Here is an 18,576-nt window from a genome sequence, read left to right on the forward strand (position 1 = left end):
TATTATTGTCATATTTTTGACTTTATTTTTGGAGGGGGTGTACATTATTATATTTTGATTTCTGTATAGATTACATCATATTCACCACCCAAAGACTAATTACCGTCTATCCCCATAAACATGTGCCTAATCACCCCTTTTGCCTCCCTCCCTCCCCTGTCCTGTTTGATACTTGGTGGTTATCTAACCTTAAATAATCAATTATCTTTTTAAAAAATTTTTAAATGAAGAGGAATATCTTATATTTTTACCATTGCTGGCACTCTTTATTTCTTTCTATAGATTTAATTTTCCATCTGGTATCATTTTTCTTAGTACAGAATTTCCTTTTTCATTTCTTACAGTGCAAACCTTGTGATTAATGCTCTCATTACTTGTTGATCTGAAACACTCTTTATTTCACTCTGATTTATTTTTTTTTTCAAGGAAGATTGGCCCTGAGCTAACATCTATTGCCAATCGTCCTCTTTTTGCTGAGGAAGATTTTCACTGATTAACACCTGTGCCAGTCTTCTTCTATTTCATATGTGGGACATCGCCACGGCATGGCTTGATGAGTGGTGTGTAGGTCCACACCTGGGATCCGAACCCACGAACCCCAGGCCACTGAAGTGGAGTGTGTGAACTTAACCACTTGTGCCACCACAGTGGCCCCTGATTTTTTTTTTTTTTTTGAATTATGAGTTATTTAAAATACGTTGTTTAACAGTATCTAAATATTTGGGACTTTTCAAGATATCTTTTCCTTATTGATTTCTAATTTAATTCCTTTGTGGTCAGATAATATACTTTGAGTTCTTTTAAATTTATTGAGACGTTGTTTATCACCCAGAATGTGGTCTGTCATGGTAAATGTTCTATGGTCATTTGAAATGAATATATCTGCTGCTACTGTAGGATGAAGAGTTTTATAAATGTCTGTTAGATCACATTGGTCTATAATGTTGTTCAAGTTCTTTATATCCTTACTGACTTTCTGAGTACTTATTCTGCTAATTATTGTGGTATGTAATGTATCTTTTGATTTTCCTCTAGCTGTTTTTAAGATTTTCTCTTTATGTTGGCTTCCGATAACTTGATTTTGATATACCTTGATAGGGTTTTCTTTCTTATTTTTTTTCCTAGTCGGGATTCAGTGAGCATCTTGGGTATATGGGTTATAGTTTGCAAATATTTTGGAATCTTTTCAGCCATTATTTCTTCAAACTTTTTTTCTTCCCACCTCCTTTTCTGTCTTTCTGGGACATCAGTTACATGTATGTTAGACAACTAATATTGCCCTACAGGTCACTGATGTGCTCTTCATTTTTTTTTAAGTCTTTTTTTCTCTCCATGTTTCAGTTTCTATTGCTGTGTCTTCAAGTTCATAATGTTTTCTTCTGCAGTGTCTAATATGCTGTTAATCCTATCCATCTAAGTTTTTCATTTCAGGGATTACATTTTTCTCCTCTCTAGAAGTTCTGTTTGGTCCTTTTAATATTTTCCATTTCTCTTCTCATTATATTTATGTTTTCCTTTGTGCTCTTGAATGTATATGTAATAGCTAAAGTCTTTATCTGCTAATACTATATATTCTCTATCATTTATAGGTTTGTTTTTATTGTTTTTCCTACAGATTAGAGGTCTCATATTCCTAATTCTTTATATGTCTAGTAATTTTCTATTGGACTGTGGGCTTTGTAAATTTTATGATGTTGAATTCTGGGTTTTGTTGTCTTTAAAGAATATTAGACTGTTCTGGTGGAAGTTAAATTACTTGAGAATCTCTTTGACCTTTTCATGGCCTGTTTTTAAGCTTTTTAGGAGTGGGTTTAGAATAGCATTAGCATACAGATATAGGCTTATTTTGGTGTAATACTAAGAGGCATGATTCTTCTGGGCTCTCTTTTGTGTGTTTCCTGTTTCAACAAATATTGTCCACTCCAGGAGGTATTTGGTCAGAATTCAAACATCTCCTGGCCCTCAGTGAGTGAAGAAAATTATTCAGTTTACAGTAGTCTCCCAGTAGTTCTTGTTTTTTTGTTTTTTGGGGGTTTTTTGAGGAAGATTAGCCCTGAGCTAACATCTGCTGACAGTCCTCCTCTTTTTGCTGAGGAAGAGTGGCCCTGAGCTAACATCCGTGCCCATCTTCCTTTACTTTATATGTGGGATGCCTGCCACAGCATGGCTTGACAAGCAGTGCCATGTCTGCACCCAGGACCTGAACTGGCAAACCCCCAGCTGCCAAAGCAGAACATGCAAACTTAACTGCTGCACTACCAGGCAGGCCCCTTTCTCGAGTTTTTGAACATTTCATTGTTGTCGTTTCTCATAGTGTTTAGCGATTAAAAAAAAAAAATTGGTCTTTGTAATGTGTAATGAGTGAGGCCTACAGGCAGAAGAGAGAGAGAAATGACATTTGAGTATATGTGCTGTCATGTTAGCTGCATAGAAAAGTAGTAACTTATTTCTTCAGGAAAGTTTAAATGTGTGGCAAAATTATAGTCTTTAGACATTACCAAATGAAGAATAATTTCTGAATGAGAATTGCCTGGTTCTTGAAGTTGTCTCCTTCTTTTGCTTCCATGTGATTACAATTTTTTTTTCTTTGACTATTCCTTTTCTGTCCCTTTTTCCCCCTGATCTTTCATCTCCTTTTTTAGGGATTCTTTTTTTCACTCTCTTTACTAATATTCTTAGAAATCTCATTTATTTTCATGGCTTTAATGTTTATCCCCATGCAGATTATATCAGTATTTACCTATACAGCTCAAACCTATGTTCTGAGATACAGCCCTGAATTTTCAAATTCTGGTTGAGGGGCAGTTCTGTTTGTATTACCCTATTACCTCAAATAAAATATACCTAAAACCTGAAGCTTTATATTATCCCCAAATTATGTCTTCCTTTACTTCTCTTTTTCCCTCAGTAGCTTCCAACTCTTCGCTGGAGACATCCTTTCCTGAAATCTTACAGTCATCTTTGACGCCTCCCTCTCCTATAATTAATTGCCAAGGCCTGTTAATTTGACCTTTTCAGTGTTTCTCATGTCTTTTCTCTCATTTTAATTTCCACTGCAACATCTGTTTATTCATTCATTTAACAAGTACTTGTTTAAATTCTATATATGCTAGGATTTTTCCCCCTGCAAGTAGGAATTATATGGTTTCCACAATATAGCATCATGCCCAGCAATGATAGGCCCCAGTAAATATTTGTGAAATAAGTCACTAAATTAATATATTAGGTTGAACCATATGAAATTGTCATTTTTTAAGGTTAAAATGGTCAATGTCAGCAATTTCACATGTTCAACAAATATATTACCAATAAGAACCATACTGATACGAAGGAGAAAAATACATATTAAGTTACTCCTTAATACTGTTAATGTTAACAGTAATATTATTAGTGTGCATAATTTTCTTTCATTAAACTATAAAACGTGACTTTTCTCTTCTTTGCTTACCAGGAAACAAGAAATTATCCAGAATCATATCCACAACTGCCAAGGGATGAAACTGTGGAGAACCCTCATCTCCAGAAGCACATTTTGGAATTAGCCTCCATCCTGGACGTTCGAAACGTGTTCCTGGAGAATACCATAGATGACTATTAAAACAAAAATTCTCTTGTCAAAACAAGTTTTCATTTGCCACAGATTTTAAATGGTGCAGTTTTCTAATGGGATGACAGACACACAGTGGTGTTACTTAGTTTTTATTTTTTAATTTAGGACCACCATTTTAAAAACAAACTGAAAAAATTGTTCAAACTTTTAGGGTAACTGTTTTAAAATACAATCTTTCAGGTGTTTTAAAAAACTCGATTAATCTTGGAATTTTTATTTTTTGGTTTTGAGGTGTGGATACTTACTTCCAACATCTAATCCTGCACTCCAGTAGTCACTATTCTCACCCTGAGAAGAGTAAATCATTTATTTTTGTATAATGAGGAAAATCCAACTTGGACCTTAAATGTGTGGATTTGGAAAATATGTAATTGTACACAAAGATGAAACTAGCCAGCATGGACTACCAAAAATCAGGAACAGAGTCCTTCCATAATATTTCTTTTCATTCCAAGTTAGTAGGTAGAAACGTGTGATTCTTTGAAGCATAATCGAGACAGTTGTTGACAGTTCATTTGATTTGTTTAAATACTGTCAAAATTTCAGAAACCGTATAGAAGTGATTTGATCTGAAAGTAAATCTTTAACTGGGGTCTTGAGATGATAAATATCCGTTTGGAATGTGTGAGTCCTGTGTTATCGCAAGATATGTTTGCATATTTTATTTTCTTTATAGTCTTTGAATGCTAGAAATGAAAAAGAACAACTTTTAAATATTTAAGTCAAAACATCAGATTGTCAGTTTCATAATACAGTGTTTCCAGTAGGAATTCTATTTAAACTCTTAATTCATGAGATCAAGTTTAAAGACTATCTAGATTGAAGTCGGTGGCGTACGGTACAGAGGTTGTAATCTTTTCACCTAGTTCAAATTTATGAGACTTCAAGGTCAGAGATGTTATTAATTTTAGTTGAAGGTAACTGAGTTGTTATTTAACCTAAAATGGAAGTTGCTTTTGCATTGTCAGTTGGGAAATAAGATTTTTTAAAACTCCTTGTATTTAATATTTTATATTCATGCACAAGTTTTTTATTATTTTAAGTAGGACTCAGTGTATAATGTAAAGTTTTTTGTGTTTTTCTTCCCTGTCTTCCCCTTCATAATTTCACAGGCACTAGCTATGTTTATTTTCCTTCTTTGGACTCCACAGCATTCAGATTCAGAAATCTATGAATCAAAAGCCCTTCTAGCTAGTTTTCTGTGCAGGCTCGCGTTCTACCTCTGGCAGTCCCAGGGGAAATGAAGTGACTGCTTTTGGTGCCTCTTTCCTGTGTCCCTGGGGAAATTTTACTGTACAGTTTTTCACCTCGTTTTCATTTCTGGCACAGAGCATTATTTGGGTCTAAGTTACTCATCTACCTGTTCCAATTTGCTGATTTTTCATCTGAAGTCTTGAAGTTATTCTTTGGTTTGGGGGACTTTGTGGTGTTTCATTTTTTTAATTATTTTTGTTTGTTCTTTTAAACATTATTTCAAAAAGCTTTGGAAAAGTTACCCTGGAGAGAGATTTTCTTTGCTCTGGGTTGTTTTTCATTATCAGATAAAGACTGCTTTCCTTTCATTTCAATACCTTAATAAACTTTGTAGCTTTCCTTTGGTAACAGAAGTCACTGGACTACAGCAATAGACTATCCTTAATTGTGTGACCTTTTTTCAGTACCCCTGAAGTTCTGTGCCAGTAGTGTTCCTAACAGCACGTTTTCATGTTCTCTGATGCGTAAAATAATATTTCTCATCCTGAGCTTTGTCCTCACCTGTTTAGCGTAAAGAACACTGGTCTGAGAAGTAGGAGACCTGAGTTCTAATCCTGGCTTTCCTGGTAACTGGCTTTATGCCCTTTGACTAGTGTCTTCACGTCTCTGCTTTTTAGCACTCTCCTCTGTAAAATGCAGGTGTTGGCCCGAGGTCCTAACCAATTCTATGGTTCTATAATTTGAACTCTTGGTTCTGAAAGATAAGTGATTTCCCCACCCTTGCCACCTGAAAATCTAGTTTCCCTGATTTTAAGTGGATCTAACATTTTCTTCCTAGATCATATTTACCTAGTTTTTGGCCAAGAAAATACTGGGTCCCACTGAGTTGTAGAAACTAGTTCAGAGAGAGAATCTCCTGCAGAAATTAGAGCTTTTGTGATTAGAAACATGTTTGAGAACAAGGGGTCTTAGAAATCCCATTAGGGTTTAGGTGATGACATTGCTCCTTAAGCTAATAGTAGTGTAATTCCTTACTGGTACTTAAAAATCTGAAGTGAACTGAAATGATCTTGAGAGAAAAGCTGCTAGAAAATTCTAAACTGTTTCACTCATGCCTCCAAAAAACTTCTATTGAACAACAACTATGCGCCAGATTTTGTTCTGGGCATTGAGGAAGCAAACAAAGTAACTGAAAGGTCTTTGTCTTAATGAAGATTACATTCTAGTGGGAGGAGTAAGGCAGTAAATGTAATAAATAAGTACATTATGTTAGAAAGTTGTAAGGAGTATGAAGAAAATAGAATGGTAAGGGAAATTTTTTGTTTATTTTTGGGCAAAGAACAATGTTGAAATGAGTGATCAGGGTAAGCCTTATTGAGAAGATCACCTTTGTGCAAACACTTCATATTTCTTTGTCTTTTCTTTCTTTTTTCTACTTTTTATTATGAAAGTTTTAAACATACACAGAGTTTAATGAACCCTCTTGTACCCATCACCCAGCTTCTACATTTTAAGGCATTACTTTAGTCAAGGAGGAAGAGACGTAAAAGGACAATCACCCAATGGGCTCAAGATGGCAGTGGCAAAGAGTCTCATTTTTCAGTGGGTACCGCTCCCCTTTATAAATGTAAAAATGTTAAGCCCTTTATTTATTTATTTTTAGAACTTATAGAAATTTAAATATTGGAACTAAGAACAAAGCAAAGCAATGGGATTGAGCACTTGTTTGTTTTCAAATTGCACAAACTCCCCCTGGAGATTCTGATACACAGTCTCTCACCTCCCTGAAGAATCATTGTAAACAAAACAGAAAGTATAAGGTTGCAAGAAGTCGGTCATACACAAAGCAAAACTAAGCACAATGGAATTATTTTCTCTTTCTTTATCCATGTATTTCCAAAGTTAGTCAAGCAACTACCCCTATTTTACAGAAGAGAAAGCTGAGACCCCAAAAAGCTGTCAGATTCTTTGTAGTGATAGAGCTACAAATAAAACTCACATCTCCTGATCTCAGCTCAGTCTTTCTGGCAGCTCAGGCTGCTTTCTATAATGAATGAGAAAAGAAAGAATTAGAGATTTATATTTTGGCACAAAGGTTATGATATTTTTTTAATATAGCAAATATTGAAACCAGTAAGTCAGCTCTAGCAAATTTTTCTTTATTAATTATAAAAAAATCCACAAGCGAGACATTTTATCTTTGGTTTTAGCCAGGATATATTCTTCGTTGTGTGTGTGTGTGTGTGTGTGTGTGTGTTTTCCTCCTAGGAAGTGGTGCTCTCAAAACCCGTCAAAGCACATAGAATTTATTGTACCCTTTCTATTTTTACCAAGTTGAAATGTTTTGAGATTATAAAAGCCAAATGCAGTCTAGTCAGGACTGAAATTTTCCTGATACAGAGTCTGGGTTTTATTTTTTCCTCACTTGTGGCTACTGCCCTTTGTTTTCTTCTTGTGCTAGAATTCCCTGAAACATACTAGGTGACAATGGAACTGAGTTTCATTGAGGTGAAGGAAAAAAGCTACAAGGCTGATTTATATATCACTATGGAGCTTTCTTTAGCATTCTTTAAGTTCAATCTCTGACCTTTGTGACTTAGTAACTTTCTGTCTCTTAGAAGGGGTTTGGACTCAGTTGAAAAATCTTGTGCTTAGTTATCCACGGAGACTTGTAATCAGCCGGATATACAGAGAACATTCTGGACTGGAAATAGAGTGAGGTACCAAGGTCTGCAAACTTGGCTACTGCCAGTGATTCAGAACCACCTCCCCACCCTAAGTGAGTAAAAAGATTTGATATGAATATGAATGGTATGAATCTCCTGGTGATATTTTGGGTGTATATGTTCCTGTGTGTGTGTTTGGAGAATATAAAGGGTATTTACGTTGAGGGCTCTTTTGTTGACCTTATTTATTTGAAATCTTTATTTTATTTGTAATGGCATGTGTATATTTTGTGATGCTCAATGCAATCTCTGTGTATACTTTTTGTATATATGTACATATTTGTAAATATACTGGTATGCAGTGATACAGTATGTGTATATTATATACCCATACCCATTGTGGGCTGAATTTATTTAAGTTCTGTGAGGACATCATAGTGGCATTGTTCATGCTGCTGTTAATTAGGTTGTGACTGTATCTCATTCATAAGCCTCTATTTTGAGGGGCTTGTGTTTGGGTAAAATGGGCTACTTTGGAGTTGAAATTAGGCTATGAAGATCTTAACAGAAAGCTGGATATTCTTAGCTTTAAAATCATCTGCCAATTTTCATTTAAACTGAGGATAAATTAGTGATATAAACCTGAAAAACCTAAGTATGTGAAACTGAGACACCAGCAGGTTCTTAAGCTATATTAGTCCTTTATTTTCTTGACCTCTTGTTAAGTATTATTACTGAGTAGTATTTATATTGAGAATCAAGGGACTGTGGAAAAAACTACTTTGATCACATTTCAAAATAGATAGGAAAATGTCCTTTAAATTGGGAAATATGTTCCTAGTTGCAATTTCAATACCTAATACTGAATTTTAATTTTGGGACAATTTTTTTTTTTTTTTTTACTGATGTGTCTCATTTTATGTCTGTCTCTGTGAGGCAGAAAAAGGGGCATTAGCTAGGGAAAGGCTTTACCTAGGTGGGGTGGAATTTAATGTGGGACAGGAGGTTGTTAATCTGTATATTTGCAGCAGCTGTGATTAATTTAGTCCTGTGTTGGCATTTCCGACTATTGATTTTTCTTATTGGTGTTGCATATCGAAGATGAGTATGCTCATCTGAGACTATGCTTCCAGTGAATAAAATGCCTCCCGTTGTATTTATTTGTCTCTGTGAGACCACTTTTGTTCTGCAAATTGATGATATATTCACACATGAAATAGGATTCTTAATATTAGGTGCATGGTGTGCTATAAAATCTGGGCCATCAAACCTCTACCAAAGATGACGGTGGGGGAGGATAAAAGGATAGTAAGTATATGCAGTGCCAACTTGTGAACCTATGAAATATCAGAGTATCAATGTTGAGTTACTCCTGTCTTTACTGGGCATGTTTATTTGCATGGAAGAGTGTAGGAGATGTTTGATATGCATTTGAATACATTCACTGCAGAAATTAAGTAGAGGTTATTTTTGCATGATAAAATATAACTGCAGAGCAACTGTTTACCCCATTATTCTTCAGAAGAGTAAATCTATGTGATCCGACAGTAAATTATCTTAAAGAGAAGTTAGTTAGGAGTCAATTTTACTACCCCAAAAATGTTACATTTGCCTCTTCACTGTATTTTTAAGAAAACAGCAAAGTATTCATAACACTTCAATTACACTAAGTTTAAAATAAAGTTATAATAGCCTTTTTCTTAAATATTAAATTTGGTAATGTACCGTTTCTGAAAAATCAGTGAAAGTGTCCATGGTGTCTGATGTTCTGTTGTTTTAGTAACCAAACCATTTATTGCAATGGGAGAGTAGCAGAGCAGATGTTGTGCTGTTTGGAATTCGTGGAACTGACTCAGGCTTAATGTGGACATTGATTCGAGGAGCTTAGCAGCAATAAAAAGTGCAGTAGATGAGATTGACATTGTGAGTCTGACCTCTAACAGTTGTAAAGCCAGTTACTTTGCAGTTAAACAAGATAAGAATTGCTTAGAAAACCAAGCCCTTTCGCCCCATTCTCCTGTCCTCTTAGACATTGATACTCGATACTTATTCGTGCTATACCTCTGGTTCTTTCCTGGATACTCTGGCCACTTTACCTGAAAAAAAAATTTTTTTTTAAAGGCAGTTCATCTTCCTCAATCTAGATGATCAAAACATAATATTACACTGTGTCCCAGCTTCACTGAGTTTTTGTAACACGGAGACATATTAAGCATGCCTTGTGTTTAAGGAATAATAATTGATGTGTGAATGGAATCAGTCACCTACTGAAGGGGGAAGGGTGTCAGGATGATGTAGGGGGACATGCCCTTAATTGGGTAAAGATAAATCTATTAAATTAAGTATAATTAATTTGTTGGTACCATAGAAATATTTCCTTTGGAATTCTGTAGATAGGAAATGTTTTCTTATGCTAAAATTGGTATTTTTCACTTCTTAGTTTGGTTTAATATTGGCTTTTGAGAAGAATTCCGTTTCTGTATAACATTGTTACTTAATCACTTATTGAAGTACCATTTCTTAATTTTAAAATATTTTGTTAATTTCTTCTGTGGTTTTTTTTTTTTTAAAGTTATATTTTAAATTAGTTATCAAACTTCGCTAAGCACTATGATTTTTTAAAACATATTTGAACAGTAGATGCAGAATTTTTAATAGTTTGAAGTAAATTATATTAATTCTGCACTCCAGATTCATTTAATCATAAAGCCTGAATTTGGTCATAGAACGGACTATACGTTGGAAATATTTTCCTATTTTGGTGGACAATTCCAGGCTATCTCCTAAGACAATCATCTTTTGAGGTGTAGTATTGTTTATTGAGACATTGGTAATTTCAGGGTTCAGATTTTTCCTTTTCTGATGGGCTTATGGAATGAAAGTTAATGGACCAAGTGATTATATCACTTTCAGAATGAGATAGGGAATTATAGCTAGCCTTTCTAGATCTGCAGTAAACAATATTTAAAATTTTATCTTCTATCACTAATATTCTTTTCTCTTTTAAAGCTGTTGTGAATGTCTACTTGTCCATGATTGAAAATTAAGATTTGTAAACATTACAATTTCACCCGGAAGTTTTCTCAAATGTCAAATCTGTACAGTCTATAAAATGTGAAATGATCGTATATGATAATCCCCAAATAAATACTTCCAAACCATAGAGAAATAACCACTGTATTTTTAAAAATCTTATTCCTACCCTTCTTTGCATGTTACTGATTTTTTTAATAAGTTATAAATATATGTTGTGATGTATTAAAAATCTACAGGAAAAACTGCTTAAAATGTTTTAGGGCAATAAGAATTTTTATTACTGTTTCCTGAAGAATTAGTTGTTTGTTTGGTTGTTTTTAACTAATTTCTTTATCTTATCAGAAAGAACTTTTAACGGTTCAGCAAAATATTTTAGGGCTTTGTGTTCATGGCTTTTTATAGTTATCTGGGTACATTCCTTTTGCCACATAGACCATATGGCTAGTTCTCCAACCGTTTTTTGTTTTTAATAAACCTTGCTGTTCAACAATCAGAGTCTTCTATTTTGGAGGCTTCTCCCAGTTGAGGTAGAAAGGTCTTAGATAATAGGAAAGGCAGATACAACGTCCTAACATTTTCATAGTAGAGTTTACAAGTAGATAAATAGGTTATCTTCATTGTGTAGCACCAGTACAAATAGTAATTTCATTAATCATGGAATCAGATAAAGCAGTTATAAATAATTTTATACTTTGCTCTAAAGATTATTGTTATTTCAGGCCACGTTATTATTTTCTCTCAGCAATTTCCACTGTAAGGTTGAATATCCTTTTTCTTTATTCACATCATCACTAAAGGTTAAGATAATCAAATAAGAGTTAAAATAAGTTATGTTTGATCTTTTTCCCTGAAAATAATGGTGAACCTATTGTCTATATTATGGATATTAGGCAGAAATGCACTTGTTTCAATCATAGCAGAAATTACATTTGCAGAATATAATTACTTGATTTTCTAGTGGTGTGAAATACTTAAAAAATTGTGCTCGTCTGTAACTGAAATGTTATAGAATTGTAACACTATAGGGATTATAGAGTTATATTTATTAGCTCTCCTCAAGAGATTGAAGCACAATAATTTTCATGTAACAGTTCTTATCCAAGTGCTGCTAATCTGTCGTGCAAATATGAAGCTAATTGGTTGCCTATCTAGCTATTCACAAATCACTGTAATCCTTGAGACATAGTCTTGTTGCTCATTTGTATTAAATTTTGGGTGTTGTGGGTTAATACTTTAGAACAAAATCCATCAACTCAGCTCTGTGAGACAGCAAAACATTTGGATTCATTAGTTTTATATGTGTTATCAGTAGAATAAATTTTGAAGGGGCTATTTACTACCAGTGACTAAGGGGGAAACTTATATTGTCAACATCATTTGACTTGAACTTTTGTGGTATTGTAAAAGTCTTGTCTGTTGTGTTTCTAAATTGCTTAAGCCATACATACTTTTAAGGGTGTTTTCCCGTTTTCTTCCTTTTCAGCAGCCTTTTACTGCTTTGTCTGTTATGGTTAATATTTCATAGATTTTAGAAATTGAGAAGTTATTGAAACATTTTATTTTCTTGAGTTCATCACTTTTGACTCTTGTATGATATGTGATTTGTCATAAAGGATAGCAAGCCTTTTCACTAACTATTTCACTAAAAATTTCAGAGTAAACACTGTGATTCTGCAGAGAGACTCAGTAGGCCCTTGTCTTTCCAATGTTTTCTTCTGTTATATGGTGCCTGCCACCTTGAGGGCACTTAGATACTAGAGGCTGGAAAGTTAAATGTTGTTTTGATGTTTATTGAATAACAAGATTACAGAATATATGATTTTTGTTGTCAATGTATGGAAGACATTTTTGCATTGATAAATGTTCTCTAGGAATGTGACTACATTCATCAGGTGTGAACTCTTGTAAATGAATTTTGTATCTTGAATCTACGTATATATTAAGTGTATCATCAATATAAAAATAAACATTATTTGCTTAAAGTTTTTGGTACTTCTTCCGAATTGCTGACAACGTAAGTGCTAAACTGTTAGGGTTTGTATCTTTCAGATAAAACCCCAGACACTGTCTTTGGGTTGTGGGTTCGATGCTTATCCTTCTAGTTTGTGAATTTCTTCTGGCTCCTGGTCTTGGTGTTTCCCTACCCTGCCCCCGGTGGTCAGAACTGGGACACGCGGAGGGAGGCATTGTTTCAGAGGAGGGTGAAGGCTGGCATTGGGGCTGGGGCAAGAAGAGCAATTTCAGTGTGGACCGTCTGGTTTGGTTGGCACTGAGGAGTCCGGACGCCCGACGTAGGCTACTAATTTGCGCTGTAACTTCAAACGAGGCGGTTTTTCCCCTCTGGACTTTTTTCATATGTCAAAACTTGAAGGACCACTAGTGGATAGTGAAATGAATGTGGTGGGCTGCCGCCAGAGTTTTTAAAAGAAATGCCACATATCGGGAGTGCACTATATAATCAGGCTATTATTCTGGAAACTTTTCTTTCAGTGGGACGTTATGTGTGTCCTGGGTTGCGATATAAAACGTAGAACCTATATGAGGTCGTGGGCACAAGCATTAAACCACTAGTCACGAGGCGCGAAGTCCCAGGACTAGTTCCGGGAGCCACAGACTTCCATGTGAGGAGGGAGGCAGGGACGTGCAGTGATCGCCTGCTACACAGTGACGAGGCGGCTGTGCAGGATGCAGCGGGACGGGGATGCGGGGAGAATGGAAGCTCCCGGCGGGCACAGCGCAACCGCGGCCCGGGGTTTCTATCCACGCGGCACACGAGGGCCCCACGGCACCTACTGGGCTCTTCCCCTTTTGCCATGAGGCTCCTCCCACTTCCCCAGCTCCGCACCGCCTCCTTAAAGACAAGAGGAAGCTAGAGAGGCTTCAGCCACCCAGTCATCCTTCGCGGGTCGGGCCGTTCGCTGACGTGGCAAGCCGGCCTAGGTGAGCGCCCCGTCGGCGCTCGCGCCCCGCAGCCGTCGCGGCCCAACCGCCACCCCGAGGCTCGCGCCGCCGGCCGCAGGAACCGCAAGCGGGCGCATGCGCGCGGCGGACGTGCTCCGCGCGCAGCCACTTCCGGCGCGCTGGTGGAAGTGCGGTTCCGGGTCGCTGCTCCGCTCCCGGCCGGCCGTGGGGGCTGGTGACGCGGGCCGGCACTCACGAGAGGCCCCGGAGGCGGGGCTCTGCCGGCTGCCCAGAGAGCGGCAGGTGCGCGGGTGGGGGCCGGAGACGCGGGCAGGCCCCTCATCCTTCCGGTGGCCTCGGTCTGCCCCCAAAGCGGCCAGGACGGGGTTGCCCAAGACCTAAGGCGGGGGGCGGTCCCGGGAGCTGAAAGGGCTGGGGTGGGGACGGAGGCGGGCTGCCGGCCTGGGAGTCTGGAGCCCTGGGTTCCGGGATTCCCCCCTGCGCGACCTTGGACAAGTCCCTCCTCTTGTCTGGGTCTCAGTTTCCCTGCTGTCAAATGGGAGAGACGTTGGATCTTTCCCTCCTTTGACGGTCCAAGCACGGGCAGGTCTGGAAGGAGCCTGAGTGGGGTCCAGACTGCCGTGGCAGGTACTTGCCTGCCTCCCTGGGCGTCAGGCAGCTGTCTTTTACCCGACCCAGCCATCCTTTCTCTCAGCAACTTTCTTAGTGCGAGTCAAGGCTCTGTGACTAGACAGCCCAGGATCTGGCCGGGTGAACAAACAATGTGTGACTGTCAGAATCAACTGAGAAATAAATGCTGGCCCTGGGGAACCTTAATCTTGTTCAAGTTGTTTTGCCCAGGGCTCCCAAGTCAAAGTGAGTGTGGGCGCCTACTGCAATGAGAGATTCTAATTTTTGTGTCTGTAACTGAAGCTCTTAGGCAGATCACAAATGCAAAGGAGATCAGGGTGAGGGAAGGTAGCCCACTGAGGATTGTGGCAGTGACAGGTTTTCTTACCTCCTCCCTTAATCCTCCGTCCTTCCTCTTCCACCCCCTCCTCCCGCCCCGCGACACTGCAACATTTTGGCCTTACAGTTGAAAGGAAATATCCGATGCATTTTATCTTTGTCTTCATGCAGGACAGAATGCTTTGATCTCCAAGCTGTTTTAAATCTAGTAGATAAGCCAGGTGAGTAGGTGGTTTACAGACATTGAAGTAAAGTTTTTGAAGAATTGTGCAGACCTACATGGGTGATCTGAAGCGGTGAGCCGTCATTTGTAGATCTTAGAGCAGATGCTTAGATATCCTCCACAAAACATGAGAAGTTAAGGTTGGAACCAGAATATTAGTGTTTCATACACCATTGGGAAGAAAAGACGTTTGAATCTCGTGTTGAATATCATTTAAAACATTCTAAACAAAAGAAGCTGATTTGAGGTCATTTTAATCACCCTTAAAGAGAACCACACAGCGTTTCCAGGAAATGTTTGAGGCTATTAGCTTATATAATATAGTTGTCCGTCTTGCCTGTTTTTTTCTAGGTTATCAGCTTTCTCCAATGAACAGCTGATTGCAAACGGTCTTGGAACGTTAGAACATCACACCTTTTCCCCGTATTGAGTTACATGTTTTTATCTTCATTTAAAAAAAAAAAAGACTAACTTGTAGTTAAACTTAGTATTATTGAGGGAAGGATTCAGAAATGTTATGTGATGTTAATGTTTGCCCTGGGAAGTTATATGCCATAGCCACCTTGATGTAATAAAAAAAAATAGGGACTTGTGAGTCAGAGTCCTGTGTTCAAATACCAGTCCTGCCCCTTCGCCACACAATCTTTGGCGGGTTCTTTCACCTTCTCAAGGTCGGATTTCCTCTTCTGCGTGTGCATATGAAGCACCTGAGTGCTTTTGAAATGTTTAGTAGTTGTATTCTATTAAGTGTACATGTAAAATTATGAAACTTAATTTTGAAACCCGAAGCTTAACATAGCAACTCAGATGTGAAATCTCTCCGGTGTTTGCATTAGAGCTCTCTTTCACCTGATTTATAGATACCGTGTTGCCGTAAGCCCTTGGCCCACATTAAAGTGGAAATGCAGCTTGCTTGGATGTCTGGAACTTTTTAGGCACCTGTCTCTCAATTCCTGCTTGCTGGCATAAGACGTGCTGCGGTGGTTTAAGAGTTGGTCATCCGTGAAGAATAGCCACGCAGCAAAAATGTTTGCAAAACTAAAGAAGAAAATTGCAGAAGAGACTGCTGTCTCCCAGAGGCCAGGAGGTGCTGCTAGGATCCCACGGTCGGTGAGCAAGGAATCGGTTGCCTCCATGGGAGCTGACTCAGGAGATGACTTTGTAAGTATCTTCTAAGGTTTTTAATATTTGGTACAGTCTCAGTACATTTCAAAAATAATATTTCAAGGAATCCTTCCGATAAGTATTCTTTTAAAATTGCAAGATTATTTGTAGTTTATATATGATGATTGTTACTCTGAAGTGCTCCTCTGTTTTTTTTCTTTATTTTTCTGCAAGTCTCTTTCCATATTCTCTGCATTGTCCTCTTGTCCTCTTTTTCCATCTATATACCTTGTGCCTCTTCTTTTACATTTCATTTCTCAAAATGCCTCAGCCCGTTGTCTCTACAGACAAATATACTTTAAGTCACTGTTGCTTAACAAGGTCTGTGAGTTGTGTGGAGTTAGCCAGAGTGAACTATTTTATTGGGAAAGTTGATGAAAAGATGGCACCGGTGACTGCAGTGTGTCCCTTATTTGTACAGTACCTTTGTAGTGGAAAAGATTTCAAAAGATGAGGATGCTGCTTTGTTAGGTAAATGTCACACATAGGACTAAAAGTGTGTCTTTGGTGGATGACAGGGTCCTTTCAACGTCAGATAACTTTTTAAAAATGATTTATAATGCTTTATATATGTACAAGAATGTATGTGATGTGAACTTAAAGTGTAAAGCATAAAAACAAAATGAATGCTTAATTTGTCACCTATCAAAAAACTAGAATGTTATTGATATTGTTGAAGTCACCTGTATGCTTCTCCCCAATTCCCGTCCCTCCCTCCCTTCCAGATCACCACTGTCCTAAATTTTGTTTATCATTCCCTTGCTTTTTAGTATATCCTACCAAATATGTATCTACTCATAAACAATTTATTGTTTAATGTTGCTTATTTTTGAACTTCATAAAAATAGTACACTATAGTCTTCTTGGGCTTACTGTTTTTTATTTTTTAATCAACATGTTTCTAGAATGCATCTTTGTTACATGAAGCTGTGGTTCATTTATTTTTACTGCTGTATGAGATTCCAGCATCTGAAAAGGCCACAATTTATCTCTGTCTTCTCCTGGTGACAGACACTTGAATTGTTTCCATGGTCAGATGAGTCTTCCTTCTCCTTTCTTATGCTTCCTGTCCCAGGTCAGATTACCTGGCAGAAGCTATTAGGTTATGGGGGTTGAACAATAAGATTACGAGATCTAAATTATCATTGACTCCTATATTTAACAGGAAATAGAAATGCGCATTTGATCACCAGGCTGAAGGATGTAGCTTTAATGCTGAGTTCTCGGCAGAAGTACCTGCTTTCCCTTCATGCTGACTTGCTAAATGAAGTCTCTCATCTCCAGTGTGTTCCAGATAGATTGGCCTGAATTCAGGAAATGTTTTGCTTTGAGACTTGTAAGATAATCTCTTTGAACCTGCTATATATGTATTCTGATCCTCACTCCCTATCTCCAGGCCCTTATATCCCACTGCATGTATTTCTCTAACCAGATGCCTTTCCTCTGGTATCTCAAATTCTGAAACGAACAAAACTGAGTTCATTAACTCCATTTCCACCTGTGCACCTTCATCCCTCAAGTCACCACCAAGGAGCCCTGGAGTTTTAGACTCTTCCCTCCTTCCCTTCCTGATGTGCAATCAGCCAGCAAGTTTTTCGGCTTCCATCTCCTAAATGTCTCAGACTTTCGCTCTCCACTCTACTTACTAGTAGTACATTTACTTCCATTTTATGTCAGACTGTCTCTCTTTCTTGGACAACTGTGGTAGCCTCTCTGGGTGCCCTGCCTCCAATAACTCCCCAGAACGGATCTGTTCATGTCTCTCCAATGCTTAAAATTGCTCAATGGCCTCCCTCTCATCTTCAGGATGAAGTGCAAACTCGTTATTATAGTATAATGGTAAACTCTGTGGTCTTGTCCCCGTTTACCTATCCAGCCTCATCTCACACTCCTTTCCTACACCTTGTGCTCCAGCTCTGTTGAACTTATTGCACTGCCTGGAATGGACAACATTCCTTCATGCCTACAAATGTTTGCATGTGCTGGTTCCTCTCTGGAGTGTCTCCTGTCTCCTCCTTTCACGCTTGCATTCCTCTCACAGACTTTTGTGCGTCCTTAAAGATTCAGCTCACATGTTACTTCCAGGAAGCCCCCTTGACCCAACCTGCCCCTCTCACCCTCTCTACCCGTCATCCCTCCTGGCTGAGTTTGGTCCCTAGTCTCCTACTTACCTCTGTATCAGCACCTGTTACACTGCATTGGTGTTGATGATTTGCTGGTGTGTCTCTCCCAGTAGACTAAGAGCTTCATGAAACTCAGGTCAGCTTGTAGATTTGGACCTGGATTTGATTCCCTACTTCATCGTTATTGTGTGACTTTTGGCAAATTCCTTCACTTTTCTATGCCTTAGTTTCCACATCTGTAAAATGGGCATAGGAACTGTACATGTCTTTATTAAAGAATGTGTGTTGGGAGTCCCCAAGGTTCACCCTTAGGTTTGAATATTCACTAGGAGGACTCACAGGACTCAGCATAGTTTTACTCACTGTTGTCATTTATTACAGGGAAAGGATACCAGGCATAACCAGAAAAGGGAAAAGGCGTGGGGGGTAAAGCCTGGAGGAAACCAGGCACAAGCTTCCAAGAGTCCTCTCCTAGCGGAGTTACAGAGGATACACATAATTCCCCCAGCAGTGCCAGGGATCTTACTGGAGGCTCATCACGTAGGCACCCTCTGCCTGGCATTTCCAAAATTCCAGACTCCCAGAAGCAAAACAGTGTAGGTACTATGAGTCATTCTTATCAGAAATGGTGGGAACCCTTGCAAAATCTAAGTTCCCATAGGGCAGCCTGGGACTAACCTTACTAGCAGG

The 18,576-nt window shown here is 38.3% G+C and overlaps 2 protein-coding genes across 10 annotated transcripts in view; both read left to right on the forward strand.

Moving 5' to 3' along the window:
• Window positions 1-12,488, forward strand: part of SCAI (suppressor of cancer cell invasion) — a 143,403-nt gene extending 130,915 nt beyond the window's left edge. For 3 of the 4 annotated variants that reach the window (XM_044778784.2, XM_044778785.2, XM_070518779.1), the window contains one exon: window positions 3,452-5,203. In XM_044778784.2, coding sequence (XP_044634719.1) covers window positions 3,452-3,598 — 147 coding nt within the window. In that variant the 3' untranslated portion in view covers window positions 3,599-5,203. Of the gene's footprint in view, window positions 1-3,451 lie in introns of all 4 variants that reach the window. The other variant, XM_044778786.2, reaches the window with a different exon arrangement.
• An 882-nt stretch (window positions 12,489-13,370) lies between these two features.
• The window catches only part of GOLGA1 (golgin A1), a 47,415-nt gene continuing 42,209 nt past the window's right edge, over window positions 13,371-18,576 (forward strand). For 2 of the 6 annotated variants that reach the window (XR_006533135.2, XR_011506237.1), the window contains exons 1-3: window positions 13,573-13,710; window positions 14,548-14,597; window positions 15,460-15,760. Coding sequence is in view for 3 of the 6 variants with exons in the window: in XM_044778781.2 (XP_044634716.1) it covers window positions 15,626-15,760 (135 nt within the window). In the remaining 3 variants the exon portion in view is untranslated. Of the gene's footprint in view, window positions 13,711-14,547; window positions 14,598-15,459; window positions 15,761-18,576 lie in introns of all 6 variants that reach the window. The other 4 variants (XR_011506238.1, XM_014840654.3, XM_044778781.2 and 1 more) reach the window with 3 other exon arrangements.

This window comes from Equus asinus, chromosome 10 (assembly GCF_041296235.1).
Source record: "Equus asinus isolate D_3611 breed Donkey chromosome 10, EquAss-T2T_v2, whole genome shotgun sequence".
NCBI classification, from domain to species: domain Eukaryota; kingdom Metazoa; phylum Chordata; class Mammalia; order Perissodactyla; family Equidae; genus Equus; species Equus asinus.